Raw genomic sequence first — 20,893 nt, 5'->3', positions numbered from 1 at the left:
AAAATGTTTTTTTTTTTAAGAAAATACAATTGTTTGTCAACAAAGACTTTTATTTTTATGATATTTTATCAGTTTTTTTGCAGATCTTTTGCAGATCATATGCAAAAAATACAGGTGACAAATAAATACCTGGCAACATGAATCATTCTGACAGCACGGACCATGTCTGTCACTGTAAATAAATATAGCAATTAAACAAATTACTAAGTTACAGGGTCAGGAGCTCACAGCAGGATATCACCTTTCCAAACTTTATGATACATTAAATATCAAAACGGTTATTTGACTAACCCTAAAGAGACAACAACATAAGCCCTCAACAAGTGAAGCGTTTCCTTATTTGTCAGAGGATTACATTTAATTATTCAAACGTATGCAGGAATCAAATTGCATTGAGATGACCTAATGTCTGTATACGCCTGAGATCTGCAAACTATCCATGATTTCACTCTGAACTTTATTCAAGGGTTGATTAAACCAAATTACAAATATATTAACATTTAAATTAAGCATCTCAATGAGATTGGCAGAAATCCTTTAGAAATAAATAGCAGGGCTGGTCTGAAAGAGCTGTCTCTGTGCCGTCATAGCCCTGTACAATGCTGCTTGAATTGAAGTCTACAAGGCAGCATTGTAAAGAGGCTCAAAGCACAGAGTAAATAAGAGTACATTTCACCTCCTCTGTGAACGCCGGATACTGAAGGAACAAAAAAGATGTGCGTTAGCAACACAAACGTTGAATGTTCAATCTTAGGACGCACACATAGTAATAAAATGTATAGCTTGAATGCACTGACAAAAGCATCTGCCAAATGCATAAATGTAAGGTTACAGATGCCTGGGTTTCAAAACCTTGCAAGCTTTTTTGGTTTATTATGTGGGTATCCTTAAGAAATATTATAGGCTATCATTGAAAAGCAATTAGACTGTGGTAAATGGAAATGAAAAGGTACAAAATGAAAAGGTACAAATCCGTTAAGAAATATCACAACACTTTTACTATAATAATACAATGCTTAAAGTGGTCCTAATAAGTGGATGTTGCCTAAACATGCTGCCTACTCACTAGGTTTTGAGACACAGCTAATGTCACATAAAGACAAGCTAATTCACAAGATTTACGAATATTCGTAAGTGAATTTAGTATAAATACATTATTATAAATACAACAAGCAAAAAATTAATTTATAAAAGGCAGAGGACGAGGGTAACCAAGGCATGGGTCAACCCCGCCCCCTATTGGTATTGACATGAAAGACGGAAAATTCACACGAATATCAAATATCTACAATCGATACACAAACAACTCAGACATGCAAGCATGCAAACACGTGTATTATTACAGTAAAACGCAAATAGAAAGGCAATGATAAACATTATTAGTTACAATCTGCAAAAAACATCAAATTTCCTCGTGCTTTTGCGATTAGTCAAGCGAATTAAAAACGCGCACGAGCTGCAAAATCGACACAATGTATAAGGGAACCCCTGAGACTTTGGTTTATTTTGATATTGATACAAATACATATCAACGATCATTTCCATTTTCCATCTGTCGGGTAAATATTCGCTCTCTACACAAAAGCAAAAATAAAATACACGGTGTCCCATCAAATGCGAGGTGATGCGCGAATTATGTGAAGAAATCCGACGCTGAATCGCGGCGTCTTTACCGATCTTCATGATGATCACCATCACAGATGCGCCACGCGTTTCCAATGACCCTCTGTCTCAAATACTAAGCGCTGTCTACTTAGGAAGCATATTTGAGCTTCCTGTGAATGAACCACACGTTCTCAACGCACTTACGATGCTCACTTGATAGGCAGCTCAGTGCAATTTGAGTCACAGCCTGTGTGTCCGTGCGGCTTTGGAGGCATCTGTACAGTAAACAATAAAATCGCGATTGTCATTGAGCATTTAAAATACTGTGTAATATACTTTAGGTGTGCTTGACTGTACTAATCTCGATTTTGTAACGTTACAAAACATAGCTGTTTGTAGTCTGGAGATATTTAAGGAAAACATTAGCCAATCAAAATAAAATGTCAGGGTTATTGATAAGTCTGCTGACCAATGGCATTGACTCTTTAAGAGTATTACTGGATTATAAACAAAACGAAGGATGGTTTTCTTAAACTCAAACAGTGTATTTATGCATTTACATTTATACACTTGGCAGACATCTTTATCCTTTAATTGACTTACAGTGCATTCAAGCTATAGGCTTTATATTAGTATGTGGTTTGGTTGTTTCATAACATCAAAACAACCTGTCAAAAATAAATAAATAATATTGACATTTAGACAAATATTCAGTCAGTGGTTTAATAAGTTAACTGCAATTTATTCATCTATTTGTTTCAGCGTCTAACAGATCAAAATATCCAACCAAATAGCAATCAAAAACATATTTTATACATATGTAGGCTATATAAATATTTATTAATCTTAAAGCCCTCCCCAAAATTACATTTTTTCCCTTGAACATGCACCAGCTTCATATTTACAAAATAGTTGTATTTTCCAGATAGGATCTGAGCAAGTTTCAAAGCTCGGATCATATTACATTTTAAAACTTTATACTGGGTAAACTTCAGCAAAAAAGAGAGCACATATCACTCACTGTAAAAAAAGTTGGTTTAACTTAAAAAAGTTAGTTACCTGGTTGTTTAACATTTTTTGTTAATTCAACTTAAAAAAAGACAATTTTTAAGTTCCTTTACATATTTTAAGTTCAACCAACAAATCTTTTTTTACACTCTATTTAAACATGTATTGTTGAAGAAATAATCCCATTACTGAACATAATTCAACTAGATTTTGGTCTGAATGTTTTCTTTTAAATTACCTGAAGCCAGATTTCACAGGTAATTTGCTCGTGTTGTACTTTCACATTTTTTTTACAATGAAAATGAAGAGACGGGGACTAGCGTTTACAAAATAGGTCACTACATTAACATAAGCTCTCCAAGATGTGTTTTAGTTTCTATAAATACAGATATGACTTTGGGTACCAATTCAAAAACTCTTCATTAAGCCACACAAAACTACAGAACAAACACAGCACATAACATTAGTACTGTTATTATCACAGACGAGAAAGGGCATGAAAACGTGAAAAGCTATTTTAGCAAATAAACAAATGGCTTTTTAAATAAATGCAATGCAATGAAAATACATTCACAGACAAATCCTGTTTAAAACATTTCATAGTTTTTAAGTTTTAAAGTATTTAACACAGACCTGTTAAAACGGATAGACATACCAACTGCAATACTGGATCTGCTCACCAAATGCTAGGTTTTGCAACAGGTTACAGTTTGCACTTTATTCTCATACTAACATTCTCATAAAGAATTCAGTCCACTTCATTCAACATTATAAGGATCATTTAAACGTCTTATTATCTGTGCATCTGACTAACAAAAGAGCAACATGGGAAAAAATATTTGTTTTCTAAATATTAAATAAAGCCTACTTCAAATGTATACCCTTCAAGTGCACTATTTCCAATGTTGGATTTGAGAAAACTTGTGAAATACATATGTATATGCTGCTATGTGTGCCAAACGTAAAATAATAAAAAGATTCTGGTCCGTTTGAAACCCATGGACATTATTATACAAACTATCACAAAACCATAAGTCACTCGTAATTGACCATGTCTCTCTCCAATTCGGTCTTGGTTGTGTTTTTCTAGCTTAGCAAAACCACTGAAACCATGTACAGGTTACTGCTTCGGTTATGCAGGATAGTTGTAAAGTAAGACTTTAGCTAATTTGCGGAGTGAAGAGGAAAAGGGATCAATGGAGGTTTGATGTCTTCCATCTTGTTCCCCGCTATTGTGCCATGTTTGACAACACTACAAAATCTCCAGATCCAGATGTCGCACCTCAGGGTTGCGTTGCTGTGGGAGATACAGATCAGTATTTTTTGTTTAGTCAGCAATTAAAAAATATGGACAGATTGTTTTTCATGGCTCTAAATATGGTTAAAAAGAAACACTACCCATAAAAAGCCATGGAATGTGAAATAGCGAAATGACAAATACATTTTAGTAACCTTAAAGGGATAGTTCACCCAAAAATGAAAATAATGTCATTAATGACCCTCATGTCGTTCCAAACTCATAAGAACTCTGTTCATCTTTGAAACACAGTTTAAGAAGTTTTATATTTAGTCCGAGAGCTTGTTGACCCTTCATTGAAAATGTATGTACGGTATACTGTCCATGTCAAGAAAGGCAATAAAAACATCATCAATGTGACATCAGTGGGTCAGTTAGAATGTGTTGAAGCATCAAAAATACATTTTGGTCCAAAAATAACAAAAATTACGCTTTTTTTCAGCATTGTCTTCTCTTCCACGTCTGATGTGAAACGCATGCGCGAGACTAAAGTCACGTCACTGCAGTGACGCGGCTGACGTGTTATCTGGTGCCCCAGCTGTGTTTTTTTTTGTGGGCCCGGGCTTCGTTTACAGTCTGAGGGAGACACACGGTGTAAGTTTGAATTTTTTTTCGCAAACATGTCTGAGGATAACACGTCATCCGAATCACTGCAGTCACGTGACCCTAGTCCCGCGCATGCGCCCAACAACAAACGCGAAAGAGAAGACAATGCTGAATATAGTCGTAATTTTTGTTATTTTTGGACCAAAATGTATTTTTGATGCTTCAACACATTCTAACTGACCCACTGATGATGACTTTGATGATGTTTTTATTGCCTTTCTGGACATGGACAGTATACCGTACATAGACTTTCAATAAAGGGTCAACAAGCTCTCGGACTAAATATAAAACATCTTAAACTGTGTTCTGAAGATGACCGGAGGTCTTATGAGTTTGTAACGACATGAGAGCGAGTCATTAATGACATTATTTTCATTTTTGGGTGAACTATCCCTTTAAAACACCATAGCGTACAGCACAGTGCCAATAGAAAATTACAGTAATGCACTCTGTTAAACATCAAATTAGATTTTTCGCTGGAGAAGTACAGTGGTTGCACGATACGTGTAGTGTCTGCTAAACAAAGTGCTAAATTTATTCTGACAGCACAGACAGAAAGCTTATATTATGCATTTGTTTGAAGGAGTGATACCTTGAGTTCTTTCTCCAGACGGTCCACCTCTGCTCCTAAAGTGTCAATAATGTTTTCCCCGTGCTTCAGCATAAAGTTCTCCAGCTCCTCCAGTGTCTTCACCTGCTGAATCTCCTACACACCAAACACGCACATACGCATTCACAAATGTGTTATTGACAGATACAACTTACAAAATGAGATTTTTTTTAGCAACTACCACCATAACTAAACTCTTTAAAAGGAGACATATCATGAAAAACAGATTTGTTTTTCCGTGTTTAAGCGCTATAACTGGGTTCCCAGTGCTTCTATCAACCTATAAATGTGAAAACGAACAACCCAGTAACTTAGTTTTTGTACAACATTCTCTGCAAGCATGTGAAAAAACAGGTCATTAAAATTTGGCTCCCCTGTGATGCCAGAAGAGGTTAATACCGCCCCTTAATCTGCACTATCCAACCACAGCACTGCAATTTAGTGCAGAAAACTCAATTTTAACATGCTATAATAAATTATCTATATGGTATTTTGTGCTAAAACTTCACATACATACTCTGGGGAGACCAAAGCGCATCTTAAAAAAGTCTTGTGAAATGTCCCCTTTAAAAAAAGACTTCATAGCCCAAACTATGAACACCCAGAATTGGGTCAAAACAACGCAAATGCTACTGTCATGCGAGATGCTTCAAATCAGATCAGCACTCTCATCACACGTACATTGAGGATCTGTTCAATGTCTTGCTTTTCCAGGTACGAGCGCGTCACCACCCGCCCATCAAAGTCCACCTCTGCCTTAAAGCGCACCTTGCTCAGCCCCATATCTGTGGCTTTTACATCATGAATTGCCCTGTAGACAAAAAGACCTGTGAGGATGTCATATGTCATTCATATATTTCAGTAAAACAATACTGACTTTGCAAGCATCACAAAAATGTACTGTGCCTTGAAGGGATAGTTCACCCAACTAAACAGTGGCACCATTGACTTCCACAGTAGGATAAAAGAGGCCTCTGATCTGTTTGGCTACAAACATTGCTCAAAATATCTTTCTTCATGTTCATAATAACAAAGAAATTCATACAGGTTTGGAACAACATGAGAGTGAGTAAATGATGACAGAAGTTTCATTTTTGGGTGAACTATCTCTTTAAACTTTTCAAAGTTTCTTTGGTTCTGCTCTATTATTAGTATTATACTGTTATGATCTGTAAGATGGCAGCTAAGTTTGTATTATGCTGACTGTGTATACACAAAAAAGGACAGGCTGACCTGACTGCAGGGTCACTTTCCAGAAACTCTGTGAGCTTCTGTATGTGCTCAGCCTTGATGGAGCGGCCCAACAGAGCCTCTGTGTTAGTGTATATGAGGAACGCAGACACCGTCCCTAACAGGGTTCCCACACCCAGAGAACCAAGACTGTCATAGAACGGGTTACCTGAAGAGAAAAAAGGGAAGTAATTAAGTAATAGTAACTATGATGAGAAACTCATGAAAAAGTGTAAAAAAATTAACACATCAATCACTAAAAACAAAGATCTAAGCTCAGCAGGTTCTTGAAAACAGTATGCAAAATGTCCTGGATGGTATATTACTTCTAGTAGATTTTTTTAATGAGAGAGAGACCTCTAGTGGTAAAAATAAAACCAGGGTTCCCACACCTTAGTTAACTTCAAATTCAAGGACCTTTCAAGGACTTTCCAGGTCCAATACCCTCAAATTCAAGAACTAAATGTGGGGACACATTTCAAGGTTACATCATGTTACCTTTTAAGATACATTGTTACGGTTCCCTTTTCGACACTATGGGGACACCTCCAGGAGTAAGTGCGTCTGAAAGTGTATATCAAATTCAACCAATGGTGAGGCTTATCGACAAAGACAGGGTGACACAGGAACCAGGAAGTAAATCGCTATCTGAAATATTGCCAAAGATGGCATTACAGGGACGCAGGAAGTATGGCAAGGGAGACACAGTGTCTCGTTCCCTTCTCAGGGAATAACAGTTACATACATAACCCTGAGACGTTTTCATGTGTCAAACACAACTATGCAAAAAAGCATTTTGGTATCAACATTCGCATATAGAAGATATAAGTATTTAAAGCGAACAGTTTTAGCACGCTTAAAAAGTCTAGAATTTTTATGATATTATCCTACACTACACAGGGAATAATATGGATTTTTTTCCCAGAAAACTTATAGCACTTTTAATGACCTGTATCTATGCATGTATGTTCTCAAAAACTTCCCAAGGCCTTAAAGCCCCCGCCCCAGATTCACAAACTTTTAAGGACCCGTGGGAACCCTGTAAAGCGGCATTGTTTATTTTAGGGGTTGATCACAGCTCAATAGCATAAAACCATAGTAAGTAGCAAATAATACACCACCAACGGTTATTAAAGCTGCAACCATGTGTGCAGCCATAGACAGATATGCGTCACACAGACAAGGCTTGTGAGTTTGTGTTAAATACCTGTAAGAGAGGTGAGCCCCATACATCCAGCAGCCAACGCCACCCCTAGCACTGCGGCAGTATCCTCCAACAGGACCACATTAGTGCTCGGGTCTCGACTTTGCATCACTGCAAAACACGAACAACAACTCCTCTAAATCACTAATCACAATCAGTTAACAGACAATGCTAACAGAACAGCTAGCCGAAGGTACATACCATATTCGTAAAATGACATGCCTTCTTTAAGTGCACTCTTCTTGATCTGGTTGAAGGCCACTACCAGCGTAGCTTTATGGGAAAGCAGCAGATGAATCATATTAAAATAATGTGCTGAGCAATGTAATTGTGTACAATACAATGCAATGCGTAAGAGGAACCAAATCTCACCTCCTTCAGAGACCAGAGATCCTGCTAAGATACAGTATGCCTACAACACAAACATAACAGCCATATAACTCGAAGAACTGCTTGGACTGTCCCATCATTTGCAAGATCAACCATGAGGCTACTAACCCAGAGCAGGGATTGCATCGGCTGAGGGTGCAGTAATCCCATGATGCCGTGATACCAGGACAAACCAGCGCCCATCATGAAGATACCAACTCCACTGATTAGAGACGCAATGTAGCGCATGTTAGTAAAGCCGTACCTTAAAAAAAATAGGAATGTTAAGTGATCAGTGCATTTATGATACATAGAGAAATAAGAGCTGTAAGCAGAGGTGACAAAACACAAACACTTACGGGTGGACGGCATCTGGATTCCGAACAGACTGACTGATGCCTAATGCAAGAAGAGCCTGTAAGAGAGAGAAGAGAGCACAACAGATGAATCCAAACCCCTCCAAGAGGCAAGCGACTTCAAAGGTGCTAATACAAAGTGAATCTTACCTGATTACAAGTATCAGCTAGCGAATGAATGGCTTCAGAAAACATACTGGCAGATCCAGTGTAAACCCATGCCAACAGTTTAAAAACGAAATTCAGTCCGTTTATGCAGATTTTAAACAAAAATAATTCATATTTAGTACGCTTACTACTTTCAAACTGAATAGCATTAGATTATAAATAAATGGCATTACATTATCTGCACAACCTATCTGAATCTACAAGCAAAATAAAGTTGATTTTTACCAGTCATAAAGGTAATTTTTTTATTTAGATTAATACATCATCTGAAAGCTGAATAAATAAGATTTGTTAGGATAGAGATACAACTATTTGAAATTCTGGAATCTGGGTGTGCAAAAATCTAATTGTTAAGAAAATTGCCTTTGAAGTTGTCCAAATAAAGTCCTTAACAACACATATAACTACTAAGGTTAAATACATGTTTGAAATATTTACAATAGAAAATTTACAAAATATCTTCATGGAACATGATCTTTACTTAATATCCTAATGATTTTTGGCATATAAATATGAATAATTTTGACCCATACAATTTATTTGTTGGCTATTGCTACAAAAATACCTGTGCTACTTATCACTGATTTGTGGTCCAGGGTCACATTTGGTTTATGATACCAAGTTGAGATGTAGTTTTGATTATTTAAAGGGACACTCCACTTTTTTTTTGGAAAATATTGTATCATTTTCCAGCTCCCCTAGAGTTAAACATTTGATTTTAACTGTTTTGGAATCTATTCAGCCGATCATCGGGTTTGGTGGTACCACTTTTAGCATACTCCATTGAATCTGATTAGACCATTTAGCATCGCGCTGAAAAATACCCAAAGAGTTTCAATATGGATTATGCTAACCTTTGCTAAAAGTGGTACTGCCAGACCCAGAGATTGGCGGAATGGATTCCAAAACAGTAAAAACTAAATGTTTAACTCTAGGGGACCTGGAAAATGATCATTTCGTTTTTAGAAAGAAAAGTGGAGTGTCCCTTTAATGCAAAACTGATGATGAACAAATTATCGTGCTGGTTGTTCCTCATGTGAGAGCACATGACTGAAAACTCAATCTGCTAAATCTAATACAGATGACATGGTGCAGGCTTACAACTTGCACAAAAGTGACAAAATTTTAAATCAAATTACTTAAATATCTTATTTCCTGTATCTAATTGATTCAAGCATGTATTGATTGTAGTTTCACAAATTCACATTAACATGTAATCAATAGGATAATGAGATAAAGCATATTTGGCATGCTGTCAAGGGGAGGGCTCCGAGCTCAAAATATTAGCCCGAACCCAGAGTACTCCCCCTCTTTAACTGGGATAGATGTACCGCCAGAGGGTGGGTGATGGGGTTGAGGAGGAATGCTGCAAAAACTGTCACAGGAAGAGGTGAGGGACAGGAATATATAGAGACCTCTTCACACTGATTGGTTGGATTACATGACCATGCTCCTACTGAATTTAGTTAAATAAACATTATGGACAATAGGTGCCCTTAACATCTTAATTTAACTAAGGTGTAGTCCTGGCTTTAGCTAAGCCTTGTCTGTAAAAACTAGGACTTCATGTAATAAAGTTAAGGCTTACATGCAAATAGCTACCATCACCACTTTTCCTGGACCTTGTAGAAATGTTGCCCTCTTCCCCGATCGAGGCTGATAAAGACAAATACACAATCAATGTAAAAATACATCAGATTTTACAGTTACAAAAGCTATTAGCAATCTGTTCTATGCCTTGGGGTTAACTCAGCAGCATTATGGTTATAATATGAAAAAAGGAGACACTGAGAGATCCTGGAAGATGGAGACAATTTTTACTTAAAGAATCATGAGGCCTGAATTAGGTGTCCTCTTCTTAGCGCTTCACAATCCGGTTGTTAAGTGATGACGTAAGGAATAGTGTAGTTTTCCATTATGATACAAGTGTATTATAGCCCTGATTTTTTGTTATTTCTCTATGACATCTTGGACCCGGAAGCGGCGCATGACGTCAGACTTAACAACCGGATTAGGGGTTTATTTCCAGCTGACCATACAGTGTTAGTTCATTAGAAATTTAACTTGCTAGGATACTGTAAATGGGTCAATGGAAAAATATAATAAAGGAATGAAAGATGTGTAGAAATGAGTAAAAGATCAATTTGGCATCGTAAGTAACAAAAATAGTTACAAATTTAGGAACTGATAAAAACATCAAAATCTTAGTGATAAACTGTCCCACCTTTGTGTTTCCCCTGAAATCTTTGTATTCCTTCAACAGCTGCTGGTTTCTAAATATGTCTAATATGTGAGAAGTGAGACAACCAGTTAGCAGATCACATGAAAACAACAGAATGCAGTTTAAGGACTATATGGTAGAAGATGGAAAGACATACTTTCTTGGTACTCCCTTTCCACATTATTCCTAAGATTTCTTTCTCGAGCAAGTGCCTCCAGACTGCCCCATACCTCCAGGGCTCTGAATATACACAAAAAAAAAACATGAACACTGAGGCATAACATTTTAGTAACTGGTGTATACGTAGATAGATAAACATACTTTGTCTCCACATCTGATCGCAGAAAGACAGTGAAGGCTTCTGTATCATCATGTGGACTACGCCGACGGATCTTTCGAAGCTGTTCAAGGTCACTTGGAGTAAACAAAGAGATGTACATTTAACTTTATGTAGGACTATCATATGAATTTATGTTATACAGTAATTCTGTTACAGTCACAATCTCAAGGCTTTCCAAATATCATCATACCTGGGTTTGAGGCAGAACTCGTTCATAGCTCTCACTGCGGTGATGAAATTATTCTGGGTGTATTTGGTGCCATATTCCCTCTTTTTCAGGACAGCTCGAACTGTAAACATACACCAAAAACAACACAGTATCAGCCTCGGAAAAGACATACCATCTTTTAATCAAAATGTAAATTATGTTATTACAAAGTGTCTCTGTACAAGACTACTACAATACCTTTCACCTGGATGTTCTCTACTTTCATCAATCCTAAATGCAAAACAAGATAAAGAAAGAACCAAAACCATTAACTACTGAAAGAAACCATAATCATCTTACTTTTTCTTAGAAAGGCACTTGCTAGAGCAATCTTTAGCAAATTGCATTCCAACATTTAAAAACCTATTTTATAAAAGACAAAATTACCAGGTGTTTTTGCAGGGGACTGGGCGGCCTGTGCTTTCTCAGTAGGCTTTGGCTCATCAGGGCCAGCAGGAGAACCTTCTTTACCACTGCTTGATGTGGAACAGTACTGCACCTGCGTCCATGTCATAGACGAAACTCTGGAGTCTGGGATGCTCAGCCAGAATTTGTGGACCCATCTGCCACTTTGCCAACCTATTGAAGGCAACAAGTCATGCATTAGAAAGAAATATACCATTAATGTACAAGTAGATATGGTGGAGTATTTTGGCAGAGCAGGAGAACTATGGAAAGATGTTGTATTTCATGTTTTGGATCTGTAGACGTCTATGCATAACACTTACCAAAACACGGGTTTGTTAATTTAGAGGGTCTCTGAGACAGAGGGGCTCGTTGTTGCTGCAAGTAGACCCGACAGAGGACTTGCCATGGTCTATGGGCCAGCAAGGGAAACATCCTCACGATGGCAAGTCCAGGAAACACACTGAATCCTCCTGGACAATGACACTGTTTACAATGACATGTTTACAAAGACATCAGATCAAACCAAACAAACATGTCTAACTATGCATGCATGCAAAAATACAGCGATATGAACTTCCCTAGTTACAGCAGCTGTCATACAAGTTAACATATTGCGATGTATGGTACACATCCCAAAGCCACTTAAGTTAGCCTGTGTGGCAATGGGTGCAAAATTAAACTCTTTGTGAAGTTTGTTAAAACAGTCCTTACAAACAAGTCACGACAGTACATTGTTGTTTAAACCCGCTTATGATGACTAAACAAAAACTTTTCAGATCAAAGTGGGCATATACCTTTCAGCGATATCACTACACTATCCGTCTACGTATCCCAGCAGCAGATATCTAAAAGTGAAACTGTCTACATTTCTGTCAGTGAGTTTGACTGAAGCCGGTGTCTTTCATTAGCCTAGCGTTGTAGCTGCAGCTTAGCAAGATGCTACATCTGAGGTAACATTACATAGAATAAACAGACGCTAAAATAATTACATGTAACCCGGTATTTATTACCTTTATAAAGCTCAGTCCATTGTGTACGTGTCGTGGTCGTGTAGCTCAAGACTGTCCATAACAAATAGCAGCAAGAAAGCACTAAAAGTATGAAAGGCTGAGTTCTCGCGAGAGTTTGAGTGGGTGAACAAGAAAGACGGCGTCGGTTTATTCCCTACGGCTGCAGTCTTGCAGAGCGGTCTGTCAGTTGAGGTGCACGTCACCGGAGAAAGTGAGGTGTCAGGATATAAACAATGTTGGTTTTGATTCAATAATAATAAAAAAAAACAATGTTGGTTTTGCAAACTGTATGTGAGATGTCAGGCAGGTTTTTATTTGTGGTAGTTTTTAAACAAATATGAGATCATTTTTTGTGGTTTGTGGCATATTGGTTGCATGTTAAACGCAATTATGCAAGTAACACAATTTCAATTCTCTGTATGTGCTGCATATGTGGCAGATTTAACAATAAAAACAGACTTGACTTGATTGGTTTTTAATGAGTTATACCAAAGCAAAACTGGATCTGTCATAGTGCAGCCCAGCTGCCTCACCAATTTATTCATTTTATTGTTCAATGTGACAATACTTATTTTTCTATTTGTTTTTCAATAAAAAAGTAAAGTACAAAGTGCCATAAACAAACATATTTATATAAAAGTAAAATATTGTTTGCCTTTATTTCAACAAATTGTATATAAAATGCATCAAAAGAGAGCCAAAGAAAATCTAAGATCTCAACTGTATTTTTCTCAGTCCCATTCAGAAAAGTTTTCAAGCTCTTGAAGCCACACCTTCTCTACCTACACAATAAAGAGAGATAACGAAATGTGGGTTATAATACCCAGTTTTCTTTTCTTTTGGACTTCGTATTATATTCTAATCAACATAAACGGAATATAGCTCTACCTGTTCATTTTTCAGTTTAGTCAATTTCAGGGAGTGGACTGAAGACACGTCTTGGGTCCTTTTGTCCTGCTGACTCTGAGGAAGCTGTATTGGGGACAGGGGACTTCTCTGAATGTCTGATGCCTCAAAGACGTCTGAATTAATTAAGTTCCTGAAGGCATTTGAATTCTCAGAGAACTGTGAACGCTGTCTTTTCTTAGGCATTAAGCATGAAGATTCAAGGCCATTGTGAATCCTCTTAGGAGAAACTTCTGGTGGATTTTCAAAAGCTGAAACAAGGAACAAATCAACACAATGACTTGCAAAATAAAACAATCTTGGCTGGTAAAGCCATTAATGATTTCTGTAATGGTTCTTAAACATGAGCTTATGAAATATTTCACCATTCAGAAAAAAAACCTTTATCAGTTATGTATACAGTACAGTATATTAAAACTCTCATGTTCCTTTCTGATCCTGTGCTGGTCTGCTAGCTATTAATTTCTATGTGTTTTACCAGGAAACAACATTTCTGTGCTGGCCACCAGCTAGATATCACCAAACCCACACTGACCACCATAAACCAAACTAGACAAGCATAAATGTTACTGATCCAAGTTGTTATGGGCAAACTTACCTTCCTCCCAACCTTCTGGAGTGTTACTCTGTCCAGAGCTAACAGCTTCAGCCAGCTTAGGAGAAAAGTTTTTTGAAAACATTAAATCACAAACACCCACCATGAAAAAGCAACAATGAAAGAAACTTTACAAAATCACCTTTTCATTATTACACATGTGCCTGGGAGCAAAACGGCCATCCATGACACTTTGAAGAGATCGTTGTACAGACACACGAAACTCACAGGTGTTCTCGACCTAAAATAAGTTGTATAACAAGCTTTTTTTTAAGAACCACAGCTGAATGATCAAAGGATGAATATCTTGCTCGAACTGATTTTGCCACGTGGTTGATGTCCTCAGGGCAACATATTGTGTTGACCCAAGGACAACATTTTTCGGAATAAAGCCTAAACCTACCCCAAACCCCAACCCTAACCTTAACCAAACCCTAAAATCAGATGGACATGATAAGTGAAAAACAATGGTCTAGAAACAGCTAATCCTGGTTGTAAGCCTAAACTCAAAACAAACTGTAAACTTATTTCTGAAATCTGATTGGTTGATTGAAATGTTGTCCCAGGGTCAACATTATGCTGCCCTGAGAACATCAACCACTTGGTAAAATCAGGAGAGCCTGAATATCTTGGGAACTAAAGCCACATATAATACCCTCATGCCATCATAGCAGGTTTTTCGAAACTGTGCACTGCTGCTACTGGCAATTATACTGTTGACTGAGTTCAAGACAGTGGATAGGGCGGACTGCAACCTCTGCCTGTCCTAAAGTACACAGACAAAGGATGCATGGATCAGTGGAGCGTTCACAATCATAGACATGTGTACACTAGATGTCGCCTTTTCAAATGCAAACAAATGCATCAAATTGAGCCGTCATCTTGAAACCGGGGAGCTCCTCCTCTTTAATGCATCAGCGTCTATGTAGGCAAAGGTGTAACGGAAATAAAATCGTCTTGAATGCGATTTTCTTGGGGTTTTTTGTTCGTTCCAATGGTCAGACATGTATTTAGCATTGAGTCCAGAGAAAATGTGAAGTTTTAGTATTAAGAAAATTTACTTTTTCGAAATATAATGCATAGTGCTAGGCCTAACATCCATACGCAGCACAATAGTCCGGCATCGTCCATGAATTCGAAGTACAGGCGGAGATAGCAGCGTTACCAAGACCCCTGTTCCAAGATGGCGGTGGTTTTGACACATGCTTAGAACCCCAAGGTGACATCTAGTGTACATATCTATGTTTCACAATGACCAATGGCTACATTTTTCAAAACCACATTTGTTGAATGTAATCAAATTGAGTGAAGTTAAAAGATAAATCTTACGTTTTGTCTTTTCTGGAAACCTTTCAGTGTGTTTTTTAAGGTAGACTGTAGAGCTGCCCTCACTTGATCCCCATTGTGCCAAAGTACTGAATCCAAATGTCTCTCTAAAGCCTCCTCACTGCCTGACATTGTTAAAATGTAATGATTTTAAAATATTTCAAAATATCAAGACCAATCTAATACAAGACACATACTTATGAAGTCTGAGAGTTGGGAGTGGAAAGGGTCAGTGTATTGAATGAAAAGGAATACAGTCAGAATCTGCTCTACAGCTCCGCTGCATTCTGGCTCAAAGTTGTGCTGTCGAGCGCCGTTACATCTCGATTCCTCATTCTGGTTACAGAAATCTAGAGAAAATTTTATTTCAGAACACAGGGAGCCTGCAAAGAGAAATTGCAATAAATTAAATAACATACAATAAATTAAATAATTAAATATGCTGGATGATATTTTTGTGGCATGTCTTGATCCCTATAAACCTAGAGTTTTTTGTAGCTAAATTCCTTTATAGTTTTGCAGCAAGGCTGTCATCCATAAAATTGAGTCATTTAGCTCTTAACGTCCCCAATTTCTTCCCATTTGGTCCTGTCATTTACCCTGAAAGGTTTGTGCATCCATACAGGAGACTTTAGAAACACCAAGATCAGCCCAGGACAGTGAAGTAGCCAAGCTCTGAAGAAAAGTCATCTGTGTTTGGAGCATTAGAGGCATGCCACATGGACTGTACACTACAATGTATTGTGGCTGTTGAGGAACAAATTGTGTCAACACAAACATATCTCTTTGTCTAAAAATAAATATCACTTTAAAAAAATATTTTTCAAATTTTACTATTGAGTTTTACCATTTTGGAATCCATTCAGCCAATCTCCGGGTCTGGTGGTTTCACTTTTAGCATAGCTTAGCATAATTCATTGAATCTGATTAGACCATTAGCATCGCGCTTAAAATAACCAAAGAGTTTCAATACACTTCTGTAGTTACATCAAAAATATGGCTAGGAACTATACTCTCATTCCGGCGTAATAATAAAGGACTTAGAGGTAGGGTAACACATTTTGAAAAATGCTAACGGTAGCCGCCTAGCAATGAAATCCCGATCCCACCCTCAAGTAGGGTGGCCATTCGTGCCAGTTCCGCCGGACACGTCCCGAACATGTTTTCGGGTTCGTTCTCCGGAAGTCGCGTTGCTCGACCGCATACGTCATCGAGGTTCTCACATTTCAGTTAAAATACATTCGAAAATTAAGATTTATTTATTTTAAGACATACAATCATTGTAGTTTCATTCTTACCTTGAAATGTAACGGTTGCTTTTCTGAAATTAAACCCGAAATATTAAACCTTGATGACGTATGCGGTCGACCAACGCGACTTCACGAGAACGAACCCGAAAACATGTTCGGGACGTGTCCGGCGGAAGTGGCACGAATGGCCACCCTACCCTCAAGTCAAATCGCCATCCAAAGTCACGCCTCTTTCAAAACACATGAACATGCACAGATCAGACGGTCACATCTCATGTCTCATTCACCAGTGAGAAAACTTTGCAGTACAAACTGTGAATAACACTTCCAAAATAACCAACATAAACAACTGGTTTACATCAGAATTAGCACACGTTCGGTTGTGTAGACGTAGTAACTATATCGTTACGCTAATCCATAAACGAACACAAATTTCATTAGCAACACAATGTTTCATCAAAGTAGAATATCTGAATCCATCTCAATACAAACATATCGCGTACCTACCTTACCAAAATAAACAGTGCAACAACCCTTTCAGACCCTTTGCCTCATGCAGCTGTTTGCATCTGGTGCTAAAGCAGTAAAGTTACCGATGTTAATTTGGGGTTTTGCTCTTTGCTGATCAAGGCAGTTTTTGCTGTTGTTGTTATAAAAGATGTCTTTCGTTTTGTGGCTCCTGTGTACAGTAGGTTGTCAATTCAGTAGAAAACTTTGCTATTCTCGTTGTTTACAGACAGGAGGTGAGCGCACTTGAACGCGCCGATGACGTATGGTGTCTGCGTGGACTCGCTGCGCGGTGGGCATTCAAATTATGCTTACGTATGAGGGACAAATAAAGAAAACGTCCATTCGGACCGGAATCTATGATTGGTTGAAAATGTTTTGGTCCTACGCCTTTCACAGATGACATAAATTTCTACAAATACATTTAAGAGTCACGTTTTAAATAGGAAAATATCGAAACTCTTTGGTTCTTGCTAATGGTCTAGTTAGATTCAATGAATTATGATAAGCTATGCTAAAAGTGGTACCGCCAGACTCGAAGATTGGCTGAATGGATTCCATAACGGTAAAACTCAATTGTTTAACTCTAGGGGAGCTTTCCTTTAAGAAGCACAAGGATTAAAATCGCCCCTAAACACTCAGATCGGGCTTCAGTATGTATTCCTCTAAAATCATATGCATGTTCACATTTAAAAACTGCCATTGTGTTAACATAGCAAAGGATATTTGTATGCATGATAGACGAGTCGGCCAGTTGGGGTACTGATCCATACAGGGTGCAAGTGTTGCCATGGTAGCCATCCTCATTTCCCCACACAGCCCTTCTTTTATTGCATCAGTGGTAAGAACACAACTGAATGTGTCTCCCAATACTGGATGCACTTTGGGACAGGACGGATGACCATGTAGAGAGAATGGGCTCCTTCGAAACAAAAATAAAGAAACATTTTACACTAGTTTTTAATGTTAAACCAGTATGTTAATTTAGCAAAAATAACAGGAACTGACTGTCCATATAAAGCAGCATCCAAGGTAATGCTGTGATCCATCACTGACACTTTACTTCCTGTCTCACCACTATAACAAAACAAACAAAGAAAATTATACATTAAAGGGATAGTTTACCCCAAAATAAAAATTTTGTCATTTACTCACCCTTAAGTTGTTTGGAACCAGTATAGTTTTTTGTTTTGTTTTGCTGAACACAAAGGAAGATATTTGTAATCAAGCAGGAAACCAGAACAACATTGATTGAAAAATACTGACAGTCATTAGTGCTCAAAAACTGTTTGGTTACAAACATTGCTCAAAATATCTTCCTTTGTGTTTAGCTGAAAAAAAATACATTTATACAGGTTTGTAACAACTTGAGGGTGAGTAAATGATGACAGAATTTTCATTTTTGGGTAAACTATCCCTTTAAAACTAGTTCACAAGAAAAATACTGTACAATGCAAGAGCAAAAATTGAAAGAAGGAAACCTGAATAAAGATTGGTGTATCTTGGAGTCCGTCCTAATCTCAAAAACTATCTTGACCTAATGTAGGTAAAAAGATAGTAAGACATTTATTTCAGGAGGAAGAAAAACATTTGTAACCCTGTCTGTGAAATTCTTATAATCTAAATGAAGTTTATTTAAGTAACTTCTGGAGGAGCATCATCATGTAATCCAACCAATCAGCACAAAGAGGTCTGTATAGCCGTCCCTCACCTCTGTCCCATGACAGTTTAGCAGCATCCCTCCTCATCCCCTCCTTTCGCTCTTATCTATTCCAGTTAAGGAAAAGGGAGTAATCTCGGTTCTACCTAAAATTTTGAGCTCAAGCCCTACTCTAGCTCTTAGCTACAACTAAGTTTAACAGAAGTTGTGGTAAATAATTATGTTTTACCTGAGAATGAACCACACTGAGTCTCTGCAGAAACATCTGAATCATTGACTGCTCAGACTCCATTGATTGACTATCAGCCTTTCCAACCTTTCATAAACAACAACAGCAAAAGCCAACATTACCTAGTATTGTGACAATAAATATGCATGTCTGGATATAATTTTAGGGAATTAAAGGGAAAATATTGACTTTTAAAGGTGCAGTGTGTAATTTTTAGAAGGATCTCTTGACAGAAATGCAAAATAATATATAAAACTATATTATCAGGGGTGTATAAAGACCTTTCATAATGAACCGTTATGTGTTTATTACCTTAGAAAGAGACGTTTTATCTACATACACTGAGGGTCCCCTTACATGGAAGTCGCCATTTTGTGCCGCCATGTTTCTACAGAAGCCCTTAAAGGCGGAGTTCATGATGTTTGAAAGCCAATGTTGATATTTGAAATCACCTAAACAAACACGCCCCTACCCCAATAGAATCTGGACCTTCTGTTGATAGACCCGCCCCACGCATACGCAACCCGGCATTTGATTTGATTTGATTGGCTATAAGTGTGTTTTGGTAGTCGGCCCGTCTCCTTTTCCAACGCGTTTTTCAAACATCGTGGACTCCGCCTTTAATGAACAAACTTTTTTTACTAAGTGTCTCCAACGATGACATGTTTGTCCGGTGGCGGCTACCGTAGCTTTTCTATGTGTTTCAAAAGCGATAGGTGAGCAGTGGACTTAGCCGTTCGTTGCAGTTCGCAACCTCACCTCTAGATGCCACTAAAATTTACACACTGCACCTTTAATTTTCCATTGGTCTTAGTACAAGATGTAACTACATGAGAGTCAAGTTTTAAATATAAAAAATATTGAAACTTTTTTGGTCATTTTTGAGCGTGATGCTAATGGTCTAATCAGATTCAATGGATTATGCTAAGCTATACTAAAAGTGGTACAGCCGCCACACCCAGGGATCGGCTGAATGGATTCCAAAATGGTAAAAATAAAATGTTTAACTCTAAAAATGAGCATATTTAAAAAAACTACCAAGACATTAATATCATAATATATCCTATATGTTTAGGAACATGTGCACTCACTTGGAAAGAATAGGTGAAAAACAAACACCCAAAACTGTCAGTGAACCTCAGGAGCTCTTCTTGATGAATGCACTCAGAAGGTTGGACACGGTGGGAAAGACATTCCAAAACATCTAAATATAAGGAAAATATATAAGGAAAAACAAAATAAACAGATTAAGTGTTCCCCAATTCTGAACCCCATCCCCAACACTCACCCTGCAGAGCAGATTTGGACACGTTGTTGCACCAAGCACCAGCGGCAGATACTGTGAATGAAAACATGATGAATGACACGTTAATACAAAACATGAAAGTAATTTATCAAACACAGTGAGGGAAATATCGATTTGTGAGTCAGTGTGAATTTAGCTTGTTTGTGTTTTTACCGCTTAAAGTCACCGGAAGGTCACGCAGCGCTGTCATGGCAATCATCAGACCTCCACCTGACCGTTTACATAGAGGCTCTCGATGGATTAAAGTTAATAAAACCCTCATAACCTGCAGCAAATTAAAATCCAAATATCCATACGTGTTACAAATACACATTTACAGAACGCCAAACTGACGGATTTGATGGCAATAATGTGGGAGGTAAGAGTAAGCAGAACAAACAAACAAACAAAAACAAAACAGGAGTAAATGTAAATATCAATGTATGTACCTCTCGTAATTTAGAGTACATGTTGTGGATAATTTAATGCAAGTCT

General features: G+C 37.7%; 1 protein-coding gene across 1 annotated transcript; it reads right to left on the bottom strand.

Moving 5' to 3' along the window:
* Positions 1–2,935: 2,935 nt before the first annotated feature.
* On the bottom strand, positions 2,936–20,719 carry slc30a9 (solute carrier family 30 member 9). Its single transcript, XM_073854586.1, has 34 exons — positions 20,573–20,719; positions 20,402–20,452; positions 20,205–20,317; positions 19,114–19,200; positions 18,706–18,761; positions 18,233–18,301; positions 17,951–18,146; positions 16,067–16,205; positions 15,665–15,850; positions 15,471–15,592; positions 14,797–14,907; positions 14,284–14,382; positions 14,145–14,199; positions 13,529–13,797; positions 13,414–13,422; positions 12,641–12,794; positions 11,951–12,100; positions 11,610–11,801; positions 11,421–11,453; positions 11,205–11,304; positions 10,996–11,088; positions 10,832–10,914; positions 10,678–10,736; positions 10,047–10,109; positions 8,436–8,543; positions 8,289–8,344; positions 8,059–8,194; positions 7,933–7,972; positions 7,762–7,833; positions 7,564–7,671; positions 6,360–6,525; positions 5,808–5,937; positions 5,109–5,222; positions 2,936–3,910 (listed from the first exon to the last, which is right to left on the bottom strand). Exons 1-34 carry the CDS (start codon positions 20,679–20,681, stop codon positions 3,866–3,868), a joined length of 3,573 nt encoding a protein of 1,190 aa, XP_073710687.1. The 5' UTR covers positions 20,682–20,719; the 3' UTR covers positions 2,936–3,865.
* Between the last annotated feature and the right edge of the window lie 174 nt (positions 20,720–20,893).

This window comes from Misgurnus anguillicaudatus, chromosome 16 (genome assembly GCF_027580225.2).
Source record: "Misgurnus anguillicaudatus chromosome 16, ASM2758022v2, whole genome shotgun sequence".
Classification (NCBI taxonomy): Eukaryota; Metazoa; Chordata; class Actinopteri; order Cypriniformes; family Cobitidae; genus Misgurnus; species Misgurnus anguillicaudatus.
This window is presented reverse-complemented; position numbering and strand designations above follow the sequence as displayed.

Excerpts from the sequence above, each read along its gene's own strand:
- slc30a9 (XM_073854586.1), bottom strand. The coding sequence starts at position 20,681 with ATGAGGGTTTTATTAACTTTAATCCATCGAGAGCCTCTATGTAAACGG. Across the intron at positions 20,318-20,401 it reads GTCCAAATCTGCTCTGCAGG|ATGTTTTGGAATGTCTTTCC; the intron begins GTGAGTGTTGGG and ends CCTTATATTTAG. Across the intron at positions 14,383-14,796 it reads CCTGCTATGATGGCATGAGG|GTCGAGAACACCTGTGAGTT; the intron begins GTATTATATGTG and ends AACTTATTTTAG.